Here is a 15,826-nt window from a genome sequence, read left to right on the forward strand (position 1 = left end):
AAAAGAAAAGAAAGTTGTTTCTTGGGGTTTTTTGTGAAGCTTCAACAGGTCCACATTCTAGGGGAGTGAATCTCAAGTTAAGAGGCAGGTACAGCTTGTGGGCAGGGAGCTGAAGAAGCAGGAAAGAGAGCTGAGAGTGTGACAGACCAAGGGTTGGGGTGGGGAGGGACTGTGGTCGAGCCTGTCCCACCTGAGAGCCCCACCGCTCACCCACAATGTTCTCAGCGGCCCTGAGCTCGTCCTTGGAGCTCTCCATTCACCCTTCACCTTCCCAGATGGGGAACCTGAGGTCCTCCAGGGAAGTCCTTCTTCCTGATCTTGTCTGCCCCACCTTCCCCTCCCAGGGACACACCAGCCTTCTAACACCTGGAAGTAAAACCTCCCTCAGTTCTATGGGGGATGCTGAGCACAGCCTTTTCTTCCAGCTGGTCCTTCAGGGTGTGTGTGTGTGTGGGGGGGGATCAGAAATGCTAACCGGGCGGCCAGTCATGGGGCTGATGCTGCACAGACACCCGGATGTCAGTTTTGTTATTGTATCATCGAGCCAACTCCAACTCATAACGACCCTTTATCCAAGGAGTGGGTTTGACCTTGCAGTTCAAACCGACCTTATGGTCCAGTGCTTATCCTACAGGGCCTCAGCAGGACTGTGTTTGAAGGGGAGGTCATGAGGTCGGCTGAAGCGTATGTCTTACATTACATCCCTCCTGCCGTTGTAAACCAGTTTTTGTTGTGTGGAGATTTGTAAGCAGAACTTCTGCTGTGGGTGTTTGCAGTGGGAGCTTTGCTCACTGATGGCTTCCTTTTGCAGATGGGGAAGTTGAGGCTCAGTCTGGTAGGGGCTGGTTCAAACCTCTCCTGTCTCCCCATCCATCCCCTGTGGGGACATTTGAGGGCAAGGATTTCGTCTTTTTTATCTCCTTGTCCTACCGTCTCTGTATCATGTGTCACCTGCCCACAGAGCCCAACAGGTGTCCTGTGTCCCCCCCTCATCGTGCTCACTCAGGCCCCATCCTCCCCCTGGCCTCCCACCTCTGGTCCATGCTCATCCTAAGCCCCTCTTTCTCTCCCTGCGTGCGTCCCTTTCTGGGGATTGGGCCCCCTGGAGGCCTTGTTGGTCTCTATGACCCATGTCTTATGGTGTCTGGCTGTCGTCAGTGCCCCCTCTGTGAAGAGACTTCACATCCTCCCAGACCCAGCCCCCCAGCCTCTGTCCCTGTGCTGTGTCTGTTCCTGGTGTCATCATGAGTTACAGATGTCTGAAGTTCCCAGTGCCCCCTCCCTTAACGGAAACTCCTGGGAGAGGAAGAGGGTGTGGCTTTTCCGGGTGCATGTTGCTGTTTTTGTTAGGGGCCTTCGAGTTGATTCTGACCCATAGCAACCCTGTATGGGGTTTCCAAGGAGCAGCTGGTGAGCTTGAACCACTGACCTTGCAGTTCAAACAACTTCACAGTCAGACGCATTAGCCCACAGCGCCACACCTGGACTCCCTTTCGGGGTGCATAGTGTTCCCTTTATTTTCTTTAATCTCCCTGTCAGCATTGCAGGGTGGTTCTTCTTGAAGGGAAGGGTCCCATGTGGCCGATGAGGATGCTGGGCTAGCAGGCTCACACGCAACCCCTCCATGGGGGTGTCCTTGCTCTGGTCCTCTTCTCCCACGGCATCCGAACCACCCCACCTGCGCTTGCCTGAGCCAGGCTGAGATACATTTCTCCCAGAATGGGTGTGCATAGTACAGGTGTGGAGATGGTGCCAGGCCGGGAGATAGAAGGACTCTAACCACCTGGGGCCTCTCTTCTCTGCAGCTTCCAGTACCTCAGAAGAAACCTGGTTTTAGTGCTGATAGAGAATCCAGAACAGATGTCTTTGTTGGTAACTGATGAGGTTGGGGAATGAATGTATTTGATGAAGACTTCAGAAAGTTTGTGGAAAATGGAATTTTTCAAAATCCTGTTGTAAATGCTACTGCTCGACCCAGTGCCATTGGGCAATCCTCACCTGCCCTGGTCCTGTGCCAGCTTCCTGCACGGCACTCCAAAGACATCCCCTTCACTTTCTGCCGTCACGGATTCCTTAGAGACATTGATTCCATGCCAGATGAAGAATCTCACTAGGCAGCCACCGAAGGGTCGGGGGCATGGGTTCTGCCCCCAACAGACCTCCCTTCACCACCCATGGTCCCTCGTTCCATGAGAGGTAGAGCTGGAACATTTGTCTTTCTTTTACTAAATGATTTTCTTCTTTGTGATATAATTTACATGCATTGAAATTCACATTCTTATATAACTGTACTGTTTGATGTGTGTTGACAGCTGTCTACACCTGGGTAATTTCCACTCCAACCCCGTTACAGATGATCTTTCTATCATCTCAGGAGTGCCCACCATAACCTGAGGGTCCAGGCAGGTCAGCCTCCCTCCGCTCTCTGTTGGGAAGGACCCTAAATTGTGCAGATCAACAAGACAGCCCACAGACAATCTTAAATCTTAGTCCAGCATGCCATTTCGTGTATGTTACTGTTGTGTGCTGTGAATTCAGTTCCAACTCATGTGGCAGGTAGAACAACTCCATAGGGTTTCCTAGGCCGTCGTCTTTACGGGAGCAGATCACCAAATCCTTCTGACAGGGAGCTGCTGAGTGGGCTCGAATCACTTGTCTTTTGATTAGCAGCCAACCAGCGCACCACCAGAGCTCCTTAAAACCCCGAACCAAACCCTGGGCTGTTGAGTCGGTTCCGGCTCATAGTGACCCTGTAGGACCACATAGAACTGCCCTACAGGGTTTCCAAAGCTGTGTTCTTTATGGAAACAGACCGCCACATCTTTCTCCTGTGGAGTGGCTGGTGGGTTTGAACTGCTGACCCTTAATGGTACAGCATAGTTGAACGCTCTTCCAGTGCATAACAATGGTGCAGAATGATTTCAGTGACCGTGACAGTCCTCCTTTTGTGCTGTTTCATAGGAAATACAGATAAAGGAACCCTGGTGGCACGTCTGTGAAGTGCCAGGCTGGTAACTGAAAGGCCGGTAGTTGAAGTTCATCCCAAGATACCTAGGAAGAAAGGCCTGGCGGTCTGCTTCCGAAAAGTCAGCCATTGAGAGCTCTATGGAGCACAGACCTCCTCTGACTCAGGAGTCAGAACCAACTCCATGGCAACTGGGTAAACAGGTCACTGGCCCATTTGCCACCTGTTCTGTGGCCTCAGCTCCAAGGATGCTCTGCTGGGTTATGAGGGCACACACAGACGTAGGCTGGGAGAAGTGGTCACCAAGGGCCAGGGCAGCCCCTGTGAGGACAGAGGGGCAGCTGGGAGGAGCTGGGGCCATGGGGCGGTGGAGCCAGGTGTGGGGTCAACCTGACGCCCCAGAATGAGAAGCGCCACCTCAGATGGTAATAGAGGCGGTACATTAACTTCACCTGAGAACAATCAACTAGGTGCTCACCGCTCTAAGCACGTGCCTGTGTCGGCAGTTCAAACTCACTGGCTGCTCCTTGGAAACCCTATACAGGGTCACTATGAGTCAGAACCGACTCCATGGCTCTAAACAACAACAACACGGAGCTATAAAGATAGAATTATGAGCACATGCTTAAGTTATTTATTAACCCTTATGGAGCCACATGGTGAAGTGGAGGGGGTGACCCCAAGCCTGTGATGAGACTGGAGGTCCCGACTTCTTAGTTGGGCCTCAGTTTCCCCGTGTGCAGTGTTAGGAGGGAGGACTGTCCAGTACCTGTGTTCCCGCGGTCTGGAGTGGCTGCCGCTTTCTTCGCCTCTAAATGCCTGACTTCCCTCCAGTGAGAACAGAGCTCCTTTTCCCAGGCCCAAGAAGCCTCCGTTTTGGACGCTGTGTGCCTTGGGGTTCCCAGATGATACAATGAAAAGTTTCCCATGAGGCTCTGATCCCCCAGCCTCTGAGCTGCAGCCATGGGTGAGCCTCTACCGCCGTGGCATGTCGTGGTGTGTGGATGGGACTCATGGGGGCTCTGTGACCTTCTGAGCTGGACAGTCCATGGGATTGGGAGCCTAGCACCTTCGGGCAAGGTGGCCAGAAGATGTGGCGGGATGAGGAGAGACCAAAGAAAACCCCAAACATGAGCCACCCCCAGTACTCCCATCCCAGGTTCCCAGGCCGGTCCAGGTGGCCGTTGCCATGGTGATCTCTCCCAGGCATCATCATAGCCCTGAGTGGAGATGAGACAGTTTTTGAAACAGCTTCCGATGCCCCATGTGCCACACAAAGTGAGGCTGGATCTCCGGGAGACTGGGGCATGTGTGAGGGTTGGTGGTGACCCCCCTGGTTGGTGTGTGTGTGTGTATGGAAGCCCACACAGCCACGTCCCGAACACCCTCAAGTTCACACTCCCATTTCATCTGGACTCCCAGCTACTCCATGCTCACGTAGGAGATGGGGCGGTTTTCTCACCTATAATCTCGGGCCTCAGGTTTGGCTGTACTTGTGCAACTGGGCTCAAGTGTGCACATCTGTGTGTTACATAGAATGAAGTGCTTCCTTTGTGACAGACCACACCGACGGCAATCCCATAGATAGGGGTTAGGTCATCTTAGACTCACAGTGGTGGAAATGAGGCACAGAGAGGTTAGGAAACACCCCCACAGATGCACAGCTGGGCGGGGTTGGAGCTGCACTTGGGGTCATGTGCCTGGGTCTCAGCAGCAATATGTCCTGAATTATGAATTCAAGTGGAGAAAATTCTGGAAAGGAGAGACCCTGGAGTTGCTGCTCCCTGGCTGCCCCTTCCTTGCTTCCCTCCATGAGAGAGCTTAGGGGGTTCCTTTCTCTCAACACCCATCAGCTCTCCTGTCTCTGAAGTAGCCTGAGGGACCAGTAAAGCTGGGGGGAGGGACAGACCCACTGTGATCCCGAGGTTTGCTCTCCCCACTCTTAACCAGGAAAGAGGGGAAAATCTTCAGAACTGAGTTCCAGCTGGTTGGCATTCGGAGCTGGGGCCCCACACTGGTGGCGTGGTTCTCACATCTGACCCTGTTCTATTGCATTCATGCTGCCAGTTGACTGTCGCCATGCCTCTGTCCCCAAGACAGTATGGATGCCAGCCAGCAGGCTTGGGACCTGACCGCATACTCACTGCCTGATTGTAGAGGCTGGTGCACGTGTACATGTGAGCAGGTTCCCCACGAAGGTGGATTTAGGACCTCAGGTGCCTGGCTGGGCTCGGGGCTGGGGAGACCCAGGGGGCAGACTTCCAGAACCCAGGTTGCCTCAGGTGAAGAGGCAGCTGCTATCTGCCGTGGGGTGTTGAGTAGGGTGCAGCCCTGCCCTGCCTCCAAATCACTGAGCACCCTGAGTTATCTGCTGAATGAGTGTGGGACCAGCCACAGGTGGTGAAGTCTGGGGCCTTTTGCACTAAAGGAGGTAACTGCAGGGGCCGGAGGTCTGTGGGGAGAGAGGGTGGGCAGTGGGGATGCACAGGATCAGGGGAGGCCATAACCATGTGGGACCACCGTGACAAAGGACCACACGCTGGGTGACCTATAAGACCAGAAGCTCATGCTCTTGGTTCTGGAAGCCCGGAGTCAGAATTCAGGGTGTTACCCAGGCCCTACTCCTGCGGGTTCTCTGGGAGAATGTCCTTCCTTCTTCCTCCAGCTGCTGGTGACCCCGATGTATCTTGGTATATAGCCACGTCTTCATGTGGTCTTGTCTTCTCCCCGTATCTCTGCGTGTCTTCTCTCAAGACAGCAGTGGTACTGGCTCAGGGTCACCTCCTCCAGGACGACCTCATGCTGATAACAAAGATCCAAACACATCACGTTCACAAGTAGCAGGGTCATTAGGGGACACCGTTTACCCCAGATCAGGATGAAAGCACCTTTTACCCATGGGGGAGCATCCTGGAGTAGGTACAAATATTTCCTAGAAGCACGGCCCACAGTGCCGGGCGGTAACTGTGCTTGAATGGTGAAGGGATTAGACAGGAAGCTTGCCCATGCTGGGGGCTCAAAACCAATCAGATGACTGGCTTGTTTTGCCCCTCCTCATACTTCTCGTGCCCCCGTATTTACCCTGGTTATGGGGTGAGGCACATGCATGCATCTATGTGCAGACATGGAGGTAGATGCTGGAGAGTATGGGTGGTTTTGCTGGGCTCACCAAGAAGACGGTGCCCATGCCAGGATTTGCACATGGACAGGCTTATATCCTTCATCCCCATTTCAAGGTGGACCTTCATCCCAGACCAGCTCTCCCTGCCTTTTAGACCCCTTCTAGTATAGCCATGTCCCTTTCCAACTCTGGACAAGGCTGCGTCTTCAGCTTGCCCACTGTCCAGTGCCCCCCATCCCCTTGGTGCCTGGCCCTTCCATTTGACCCTCGTGGCTCTGGGCAGCAGGGGTGGTCTTTGTGTGACTCAGAGAGCTGGGGTCCCACACGACTGGTGTTGGAGCAGAACTTGAGCCCAACCCAGAGCCCAGTCCGCTGCCCCTGTACACTCCTGGGTCAGAACTGGCATGCACTCAGCAAATACTTTTTGCAAATCCAGGAGAAGCTTTCTGCCTCGGGAGAGGTGCTTGACACCTGTTTCCTTGCCTCTTGTCCACCTCGGTCACATCCAAATTTCTCCAAGGCTTTTCAGTCTTCCAGAGGGACTCAGCTGGTACAGAAAAAATGTGAAGTTATCTTTGGCTTTTATGACCCTTTTTTTCTTATGAAATTGCTGAGAACTATAAATGTAGCCATAAGGAGGTCACGTATCTTGACTTATGGTGCACCACAGACTACCTACCAGTACTTGGGGAACGTCTCTGAGGTGGTCCAGTATGCCCCTCTCGATAAATTCCGACGCGGAGCAGCAAGGCCAGCTCTTGCCGGATAAGATGCTTGTGAATCAGTGGTCTGTGAAGGCATAGGAGAGCGCACATGGAGGGGCCTTCGAGGCAAGTAGCTGGAGCTCTCCGGGCGTTGAAGGGTTGGGTGCACAGCAGAGGGAAGCCCACAGTTCCCAGAAATCTGCTGGCCTGACCTATAACAGTCTCTTCCCAGAACAACGGGGGCACTGGGCTCTGGCTCCGAGAATTGCCACCCTGTTTGTGCCCAGACTGTTGGGTCCTTGGTGGTTACCACGTCCATTCGTCCTGCTGGCCCAGCACAGAGGGAACACTTGGACTTAGAGAAGTGTCTGTCACCGGACTTTCTGGCAGTGGGTAGAAATGCCAGTGTCTGGTGGGGAGGGGGTCAGGCATGAGGTTGGCACCAGGAGTCCAGTGTGAGGATTGTAATTCATGGAGTGGGCAGGTGAGTTGGGACAAACCTCCTGTGAGGAATGGTATTGTTCTTTTTTGCTGCATGATTCCCAATACAAGGTCAAAGCCACGTTCTTTTGTCTGCCTCCCAGCCCCCTCAGGCTCAGCCTCTGTCCTCTGCCCTCCTCTCTGAGCTCCGGAGCCCCCTTGCCCCACCTTGATTGTGAATTCCTGACTGTGGGTGTCTAGGACTCCCCAGTGCCTCAAGTCTGGGGTGGGGGGGAAGCCCCAACCAGAAAGGAAGACCGAGAATCACAGACACAGAAAAACTTCTCAGCAAAGTCCCCACAAGATTGTAACAAAGTGGGTGTCCAGGAGAACGGGTACCAGTAACCCCCAGGCACCAGAACCCTCAGTCAGCATTGCCCACAGGAGCAGATGGACAGCAGAGGCAGGAAACACAGTGGACCCACACACACAGGCTACAGCGCACATACATGAACACTCACAGAACACACCAACAACACACAGGCAGCTGCATCCTCCCCCTTGCTGGACAACGTCTGAACTTACTTGGAGCATCTTAGCCAGACGTATTACACTGAAACAAATCGGCTGCAAAAGACCTCTTTTAAGTGTTAAAAAAGCAAACATGTGCTTTGAGGACTAAGGTGAGCCTGACCCAAGCCATGGTCTTTTCAATAGCCTCATATGCATGCGAAAGCTGGACAGTGAATAAGGAAGACCATAGAAGAATTGCTCTGTTTGAATTAGGATCTTGACTATTGAGTATACTCTGGACTTTCAGAAGAATGAACAGCAAATAAAATCAGAATGCTCCTTGGAACATCACATTGACTTTGGATATGTCATCGGGAAGGACCAGTCCTTGGACAAGGGCACTGTGAGGGTCCAGGTTGTGTGTTAGTCAACCTGACTGGGCCATGATTCTCAGTAGTTTGGAGGTTATGTAATGATGTTATTTGTAGGTTACGTAATGACGGTGTGGCAGGTGTATAATGATGTCATTTGGAGATTATGTAATGACATGGTCTGGCAACTATGTAATGATGTAATTTGGTGGTTTACGTAAGGATGTAGTTTGGTAGTTATGTAATGATGCAATTTGAAGGTAATGACGTGGTTTGGCGATTGTGTAATGATGTCATTTGGCGGTTATGTAATGATATGGTTTGGCGATTATGAAATGATGTCATTTGACGGTTGCATAACGATATGGTTTGGCGGTCATGTAACAATGCCATTTGGTGGTTACGTAATGACACTATTTGGCAGTTATGTAATGATGTAATTTGGAGGTTATACAATGATGTGGTTTGGTGGCTATATAATGATGTCCTTTTGAGGTTACGTAATGACATGGTTTGGCAGTTGTGTAATGACGTAGTTTGGCAGTTATGTAATGATGTAACCTGGACTCCTGGTGTGGCACTGTAGGATCAGCACTGAACTTTGAGCCACTGGTTGGTAGTTCAAACCCACCAACTGCTCTTCAGAAACCCTAGATAGGGTCACTATGAGTCAGAAGTGACTCAAAGGCACTTAATAACAACAACAATGATGTAATCATTCTGTGATGTGACCAGAATCATATCAGTAGAGGGGGAGATAGGCTCTAGTCTAGCAAAGCTTGCTCACCTGCTCTGGGTCCTTTGCCTGGCTCATCGCCACCTGACTTCCATTTCTTGGGATCACTCACCCTATGAGCCTGCCCCCTAGAGGCTGACTTGGATTTCTCAGCCCCTGTGCCTACGTGAGTCAGGAGACACCTCCCACCTGAGCCCAGACTTGAGACTTGCCAGCCTCTATAATCTTGTGAAGGAGCCCTGGTGGCTTAGTGGGACTACCAACTGTAAGGTCAGCAGTTCAAACCCACCAGACACTTCATGGGAGAAAGATGAGGCTGTGTGCTTTTGTAAAGATTTACAGGTTCACTCACTGTGAGTCAGAATCCACTCCCTGGTAGTGGGTCATAACCTGGTGAGCCAGTTCCTTGAGATACATTTCTGTCTCTCTATCCGCACACACACCAGGGGGCTTCAGAACGTTTGTGGAAAGTTCCATTATCTTGTCATTCCACTTTATCCACTAACTTTTGGCAGCCCTCATGTGTGTGTGTGTGTGTGTGTGTGTGTGTGTGTGTGAGGGTAAGTCTAAAATTACTGATAGCTGCATAATCCTAGAAACTTGTATTAAACAGAAATATCAAGATATGAAGTTACTGTTTCTCGACAGGCCCTCCCCTCTAGGCCTACACCTTTCTGAAGGTCATGTTTTCTAGCTCACCCTCCCCTAAAGGATTGTGAGCTCTTCAATTTACACCTACACCCTACAGCAGTGTTGGCATTCTTGAGGGACTCAGATCAAGTTCCTTTTAAATGTTTTTTGAGATTTGTGAATAAAAAGAAGTGTGAAGGGGCCGGATCAGGACTGCATGGGGTCAGGATTCCCAATGAAACTCTCTTAGGACAGCCCTGGCTACCCTGGAAGAGTGAGCTGGTGTATTGTTGTGTTGGGAAACAAATTCCTCAGCCCAACTTCCCTGGCCATTTTCTCACCAATGCGCTTTGCAATTTTTTTAAAATGTCTTCATAATACTCCCCTCTGTTAATGTCTTAACCATATTACCCTTTTGGAATACCAAAAAACAGTTGCCGTAACCTTTTGAGTTGACCTCTCTGCCTTAAATTTTACTGGGCCAGCAGATCCCCTCACAAGCCACTGATTTGATTGGTTTTTTTTCTGAGATAAGACAAGGGTGTTACTAAGAGAACTTGTCTGCAGCCGACTGCTGATTTCAGAGACATGTTTAAACATGTTGTCTGGAATAAACCTGTGCGTGTATGAGCTGGAACCTAGTACCAGTGCTTGTTGGCTTCCCCTTGTGTATCTACATAGACCGCTTTGGCTTTTCTTCTCTTGAGAACCCAGCCTAAAACAGACCTCATGCTTGGTAATGCAGAGGGTCAGCAAAAAAGAGGAAGACCCTCAAGGACATGGACTGACACAGTGTGCAACAGTGGGCTCGAACGTATGGTTGTGAAGATGGAACAAGGCCCAGTGGTGTTTCGTTCGGTTGTGCTTAGGGTCACTATGAGTCAGAGCCTGCTCAGTGTCACCTAACAACAAGCTAGAAGGGAGACCCCATGAAAGCAGATTCATTCCTACTCAGGCTCCCAGTTCTCGGGGAAAGTTTGTGCCCCAGGGGTCCTGGGCTCTAATATCATCTGGCCAACCCCCCCTCCCTATGCAGGAATCCGTCTCCCCAGCGGTCACTGAGCTGGACCCTCATGCTACCACTGATGGGAAACCACTGCAGAGAAGGCCCTTGTGTGAGTCTTTAGATTGCAGGACCTGCTAGAAGCATGGACCAGCAGCAACCTTGAGGTCCCTGGTGGGCAGAGCCAGCTGAGTTGGATCTTTGCTCTGGACCTGGCTTCTACTCCACGGTTTGATGGCTGACAAGCTCACAGAGATGGTGGTGTGCTGGGGGGTCACGTTGGGAGAACCCAGACTATCTCATCCCATCCTTGTAATGGGATACAAACATTCCTAAGCCCCCCACCATTTGAATTTGGGAAAACAGGTGGTTCCTGGGATGCGGTTTCCACCTTATTCACAAGATCAGGGCTTCTGGGTTGGTGAGGGAGAGTAAACAGCATCAAAGTCGAGATGCTTCCTCACAGAGCAGCCATGTGTGCTTTTAATGTGCTCTGCACTGCAGTTCCAGCTTTGTTCCAGCAAATGTCCTAAGTGAATGTCTAGTTAAATGTGGATAATTTGGTTCCATGCAGAGAGACTGGCAGCTAGCTGGAAGGGGCTGAACCTCGGGGAGTGTGACCCTTTGGGGGCAGGGCATTTTCTGGGAAGGGAGCCTTGAGGGTAAGTCTAAAAGTTTTGCTACAATCTCAGAAAGTTTTATTAAACAAAAATATTAAGATGTGAAGCTGTCACTCTTGGGAGAAGGAACACTGATCTGGGGGCACAAGACCCTCTGCTGTGTCATTTGGGGGTGGAGAGATATAAGGAGGGAAGTTAGCTTTAACAGCTTCATTGTGGTACCAGTGATACGCAATCAACATCACAAATTGAAAATACACTGTATGATACGTTAGTTACACTCACATATACAACCATGAAACCATTACCAAATCAAGATATCAGACATAGTCTTCACACCAAAAAGCTTCCTCATGCCCCTTGGCAATCCACCCCTTGCAGCCCACATCCCCATCTCTCTCCGGTCAGCTTCTGCTCTCTTTTAATCACTATTCACTAGTTTACTCTTTCCAGAATTGTGGATAAATTGTATCATGCATATGGTTTTTGTTTTTCTGTGTGGTTTCTTTTGTTCGGCAAAAGTATTTTGAGATTGATCCGCATCTTTGTGCACATCGATAGATCACTCCTTTTCATTCCTGAGTAATATTCCAGTGTGTGTGGGAAGACCACAGTTGTTTTACTCATGTACCTGTTGATGGACATTGGGCTGTTTCCGATTTGGGACCATTGCGGATAAAGATGTTCTGGGCACTTGCGGCGGATGAGTCTTGGTGTGGATGAGTGCTTTCAGTTCTCTTGGGTGGGAGCGTTGTATGGTCAGTGTGTATTCCACTTTTGAAGGATGTGACCATTTTACATTCTCACCCATACCCATGAGAGTCAGCTGCTCCACGTCCTCACCCACACCTTTTCTGGCACATCAGTGGTAGAATTCTCACAGTGCGTGTGGGAGACCTGGGCTCAATTCTGGACAAAGCACCTCATGTTCAGCTATCACCTATTTGCCAATGGAGGCTGCATGTTGCTGGGGTGCTGAACAAGTTTCAGGGGAGCTTCCAGACTAACCCAGACTAGGAAGAATGGCCTGGTGGTTTACTTTAAAAAATCAGCCAATGACGGAGCTGATGAAATGAAATGCAGAAGGGTCACTTGTGGTACAATAGTGAATGATTGTTATCAGGACTGATAGTGAGGGTTGGAAATGTAAAGGTAGACGTTTTGTAGCAAGGAGGGGAGTGATTAACTCTTCAGTCTAGGAGCGGAGGTCTCTAGGACCATCAACGGAGAAGAGCCAAGAACGGGACCCTACCCAGAGAAGCAGCGAGGCCCGAGATAGAGGCAGAGACGATGGCTGGGGACTTTGGATCCAGAGAGGGAGAGGGAACTGTGTGCTGAAGACTTGAAGCGGGGGTGGGGGAGGGTTTGTAGGATATACCTTTTGGTCGGTTGATGATGCATGGAGAGGATTGGAACCATGGCAGTGAAACGATATACGGTGGAATGAATGTAAAACTAAAGTTCTCTCATGTAAACTATCATATAATTCACAATAAAACATGAAAAAAAAAAAAAAAACAAACAGCCAATGAAAACCCTGTGTGTCACAGCAGTCTGAGCTGCAACCAATCAGGTTGCAGGACCAGACAGCATTTCATTCTGGTGTGCTTGGGGTCCCCATGAGTTGGTCGCCAACTTGACAGCCGTTACCAGCAGCAGCAAGTACTTCATTGTGGTTTGGAGTCACCTGTCCTGACTGATGACGTTTGGTGTCTTGTCCCATATATATTTGCTGTCGTGCATCTAGTTAAGCGAAGCATTCAGAACTTTTGCTCATTTTATCATATAACTGAGTTCAAAGAGTTCTTTTACGTTTTCTGGATACATGTTTCTTATCAAATAAGTGTTTTGCAATTTTTTTTTTGTCCCACCCCTTCCCCCCCAAAAAAAAGTGGTAGCTTGCTTTTTCATCCTGTTTAATGCTGTCTTTACATCTGCAGAATTGTTAATTTTGTTGAAGTGCCCTTTATTCCTTTGTTCTCATGTGGACTATGTTTGGTGTTGTATCTAAGAACCTTTTCTGTGTTCTACCACCGTGTGTGAAAAGACTGCCTTTTTTCCACTAAATTAACTGTCGTTGGATCCTTTTCTGCAAATCAATTGATCGTATATGTGTGAATCTATATTTGAACTTTGTTCTGGTCCATTGAGCTTCTTGTGCATCTTGATGCCAATACCATGTTCTTTTAATTACTATAGCTTTATCATGGACTCTGAAGTTAAGTGGTTTAAACCTTTTACGTTTGCCATTTGTTTGTTTAAGAGTTATTTTGTCTTCTCTAGGCCATTTGCATTTTCATATGCATTTTAGTATCATCCTGTTAATTTTTATTTAAAAAAATAAAAAAGCCTGCTGAGATTTTGATTGGGGTTGTACGGAATCTACAAGATCAGTTTGGGGAGAATTTGTGTCAATATTGAACTTTCTCATCCATGCATATGATATTTCTCTTAATTTACTTTCTATTTTTTTTCTCTGCAGTGCTTAGACGTTTTCACTGTGTAAGTCTTACGCATCAAATCCCAGATTTATCCATACGTATTTATTTCTTGATATAATTGCAAATGTCGGTGAATTTTTGTATGGACCTTAGTAGAGAGTGGATTAAGTCTTGGGCTGCTAACCTTAAGGTCGGCAGTTCGAACCCACCAGCCACTCCATGGGAGACAGAGGTGGCAGTATGTTTCCATAAAGATGTAACTCCTATGGGCAGCTCTATTGTGCCTTAGAGAGTTGCTCGGAATTGGAATCACTAGTGGAGAAAGTATAGTTGGGTCAGTTCCAACTCATAGTGACCTTTACAGGGTTCCTAGGAGTGGCTGGTGGGTTTGAACTGCTGACCTTGTGGCTAGTAGTCCAGTACTTCTCTGACAGCACCACACCAAGACTTCTACCTGTAGCAAGTGTTTGTTGTTGTTGTTAAGTGCTGAGTCAGCTCCGAACAATAGTAACCCTGTATAGGGTTTCCAAGGAGCAGCTGGTGAGCTTGCACCGCCAACCTTGCAGTTGAATCGACTTTGCAGTGTGGCGCATTAACTCACAGCCGCCACACCAGGACTCAGGTAGTGTATGGACACACAATTGCCTTTTGTATACTGATGATGTAGCCTGCAACCTTGCTAAACATACTAGTTCTAATAGCTTTTTAGGTCAATTCTGTGGAGTTTCTAACTATATGATAATGTCTTCTACAAACAAAGGCAGTTTTATGTCTTCCTTTCTATTCGAGGTGCCTTTAAAAAGTTTTTTTTTTTTTATGTTACTGCCCTGGCAGGAGATGGCCGCTGCTGAGACGGCCACCATGAGCCCCCTCTCAGGTTGCCTCTCGCTGGAAGAAGCTGCTCTTGCAGTGAAGGCTCTTATGGAAGTGTACAATAGGCAGTTCAGTACCTCTGTAAAATTGTTGTTGTAAGTGCCGTCAAGTCGGTTCCGACCCATAGCAACCCTGTATAGGCTTTCCCAGTTGCAAGTTGCGACTCGGTGAGCTTGAACTGCCTACTTTGCAGTTTAAACCGGCTGTGCAGTGCCACAACGCATTAACCCACAGCGCCGCACTAGAACGCCCTTCTATCGAATAACCCTGATCAAAAGGGGGGAGAAATACATAACAGAAATTCCAATTCTCTTGGGATTCAGAATTTCTGAAGCCACTGAGGCAGTATGCACCCTCAAATGTATTCCCCTGAGATCATCTTTAAACCTTAACCCTTAAACCAAATATATCCCCTGAGGTCATTTTTAAACCAAACAGTAGTTTAGCTTAAGGTTGCTATGAGCCGAAACCTCTCTCAATGGCACCTAACAACAGCAATTTAGCTGAATTCATCAAGAATGTAGACATTAAGTATCGTACTTGTTTACAGAACTATGGAAACCCAAGCTAACTCACTGTCATTGCATTCATTCCGACTCATAGCAACCCCATAGGTCACAGGAGAACTGCCCCTTAGGGTTTCTGAGGCTTTAAATCTGTACGAAAGCAAAAAGCCTCACTTTCTCCCCCAGAGCCGCTGGTGGGTTTCAAAAAGATGAGCCACCAGGGTTCCTTAAGAACTGTCTCTGTGGGGTCAACATGACAACAGCAGGAACGATGGGCAGGGGAGGAGAAGCAACTCAGAAAAGGAGAGTGAGGCTCTATGTCCAACCTGACAGATTCCGTCGGTCTGGCAGAATTGAACATGTACAGACTGTGGAATTGTAGAGCTTGTGTGTGTTTTCATCAACAATCAAATCTAGAATAAATTTTTTTTAATGTACAGTGCAGATAGCAATGCTATCTAGGAAAGGGAATGGGAGGGGGCTTGAAAGATTGCAGCGTGTCCTCCCCCTGCCCCTGAACCATCCATGATGCTGAAAAGCCGGGATGCAATCACCGTGCTATGTCTTGGGTGACTTGGACTTCCCATCGCTGTTCCCACAGCCTGTCTGCCACTTTCTCCTACTTCTATCGGCTGTTGAAAGGTTCACATCTCGTCCCTTACCCTCCACCCAGCTGGGCTTCTCTGGATGGTGGCCCTCAGATGCCCAGTCTGGGTCTCTGGGTGTACTGAGAGCAGTGCCCATGGCTTGGCTGGCTCTGAGTCCACTGGGCCACCAATCCTCCTCCTCCCGAGGGGCCAGGCTCATAGGGTGCGATGTCTGGAACAGAGGCTGTGGATAGAAGAAGAGTTTGAACAAGTTGTTGTTGTTAGGTGCCATTGACTCATAGCAACCCTATGCACAACAGAACAAAACACTGCCCG

General features: G+C 49.2%; 1 protein-coding gene across 2 annotated transcripts in view; it reads left to right on the forward strand.

Moving 5' to 3' along the window:
* PHF21B (PHD finger protein 21B) overlaps positions 1-15,826 on the forward strand; it is a 118,959-nt gene that overhangs the window by 71,175 nt on the left and 31,958 nt on the right. Inside the window, exon 1 of one of the 2 annotated variants that reach the window (XM_006866837.1) lies at positions 11,379-11,430. The exons of the other annotated variant lie outside the window; for it this stretch is intronic. Coding sequence (XP_006866899.1) covers positions 11,379-11,430 — 52 coding nt within the window. Of the gene's footprint in view, positions 1-11,378; positions 11,431-15,826 lie in introns of those variants that run through there. 2 annotated transcript variants of the gene reach the window in all.

Source organism: Chrysochloris asiatica, unplaced genomic scaffold, assembly GCF_000296735.1.
Source record: "Chrysochloris asiatica unplaced genomic scaffold, ChrAsi1.0 scaffold00097, whole genome shotgun sequence".
Lineage (NCBI taxonomy): Eukaryota > Metazoa > Chordata > Mammalia > Afrosoricida > Chrysochloridae > Chrysochloris > Chrysochloris asiatica.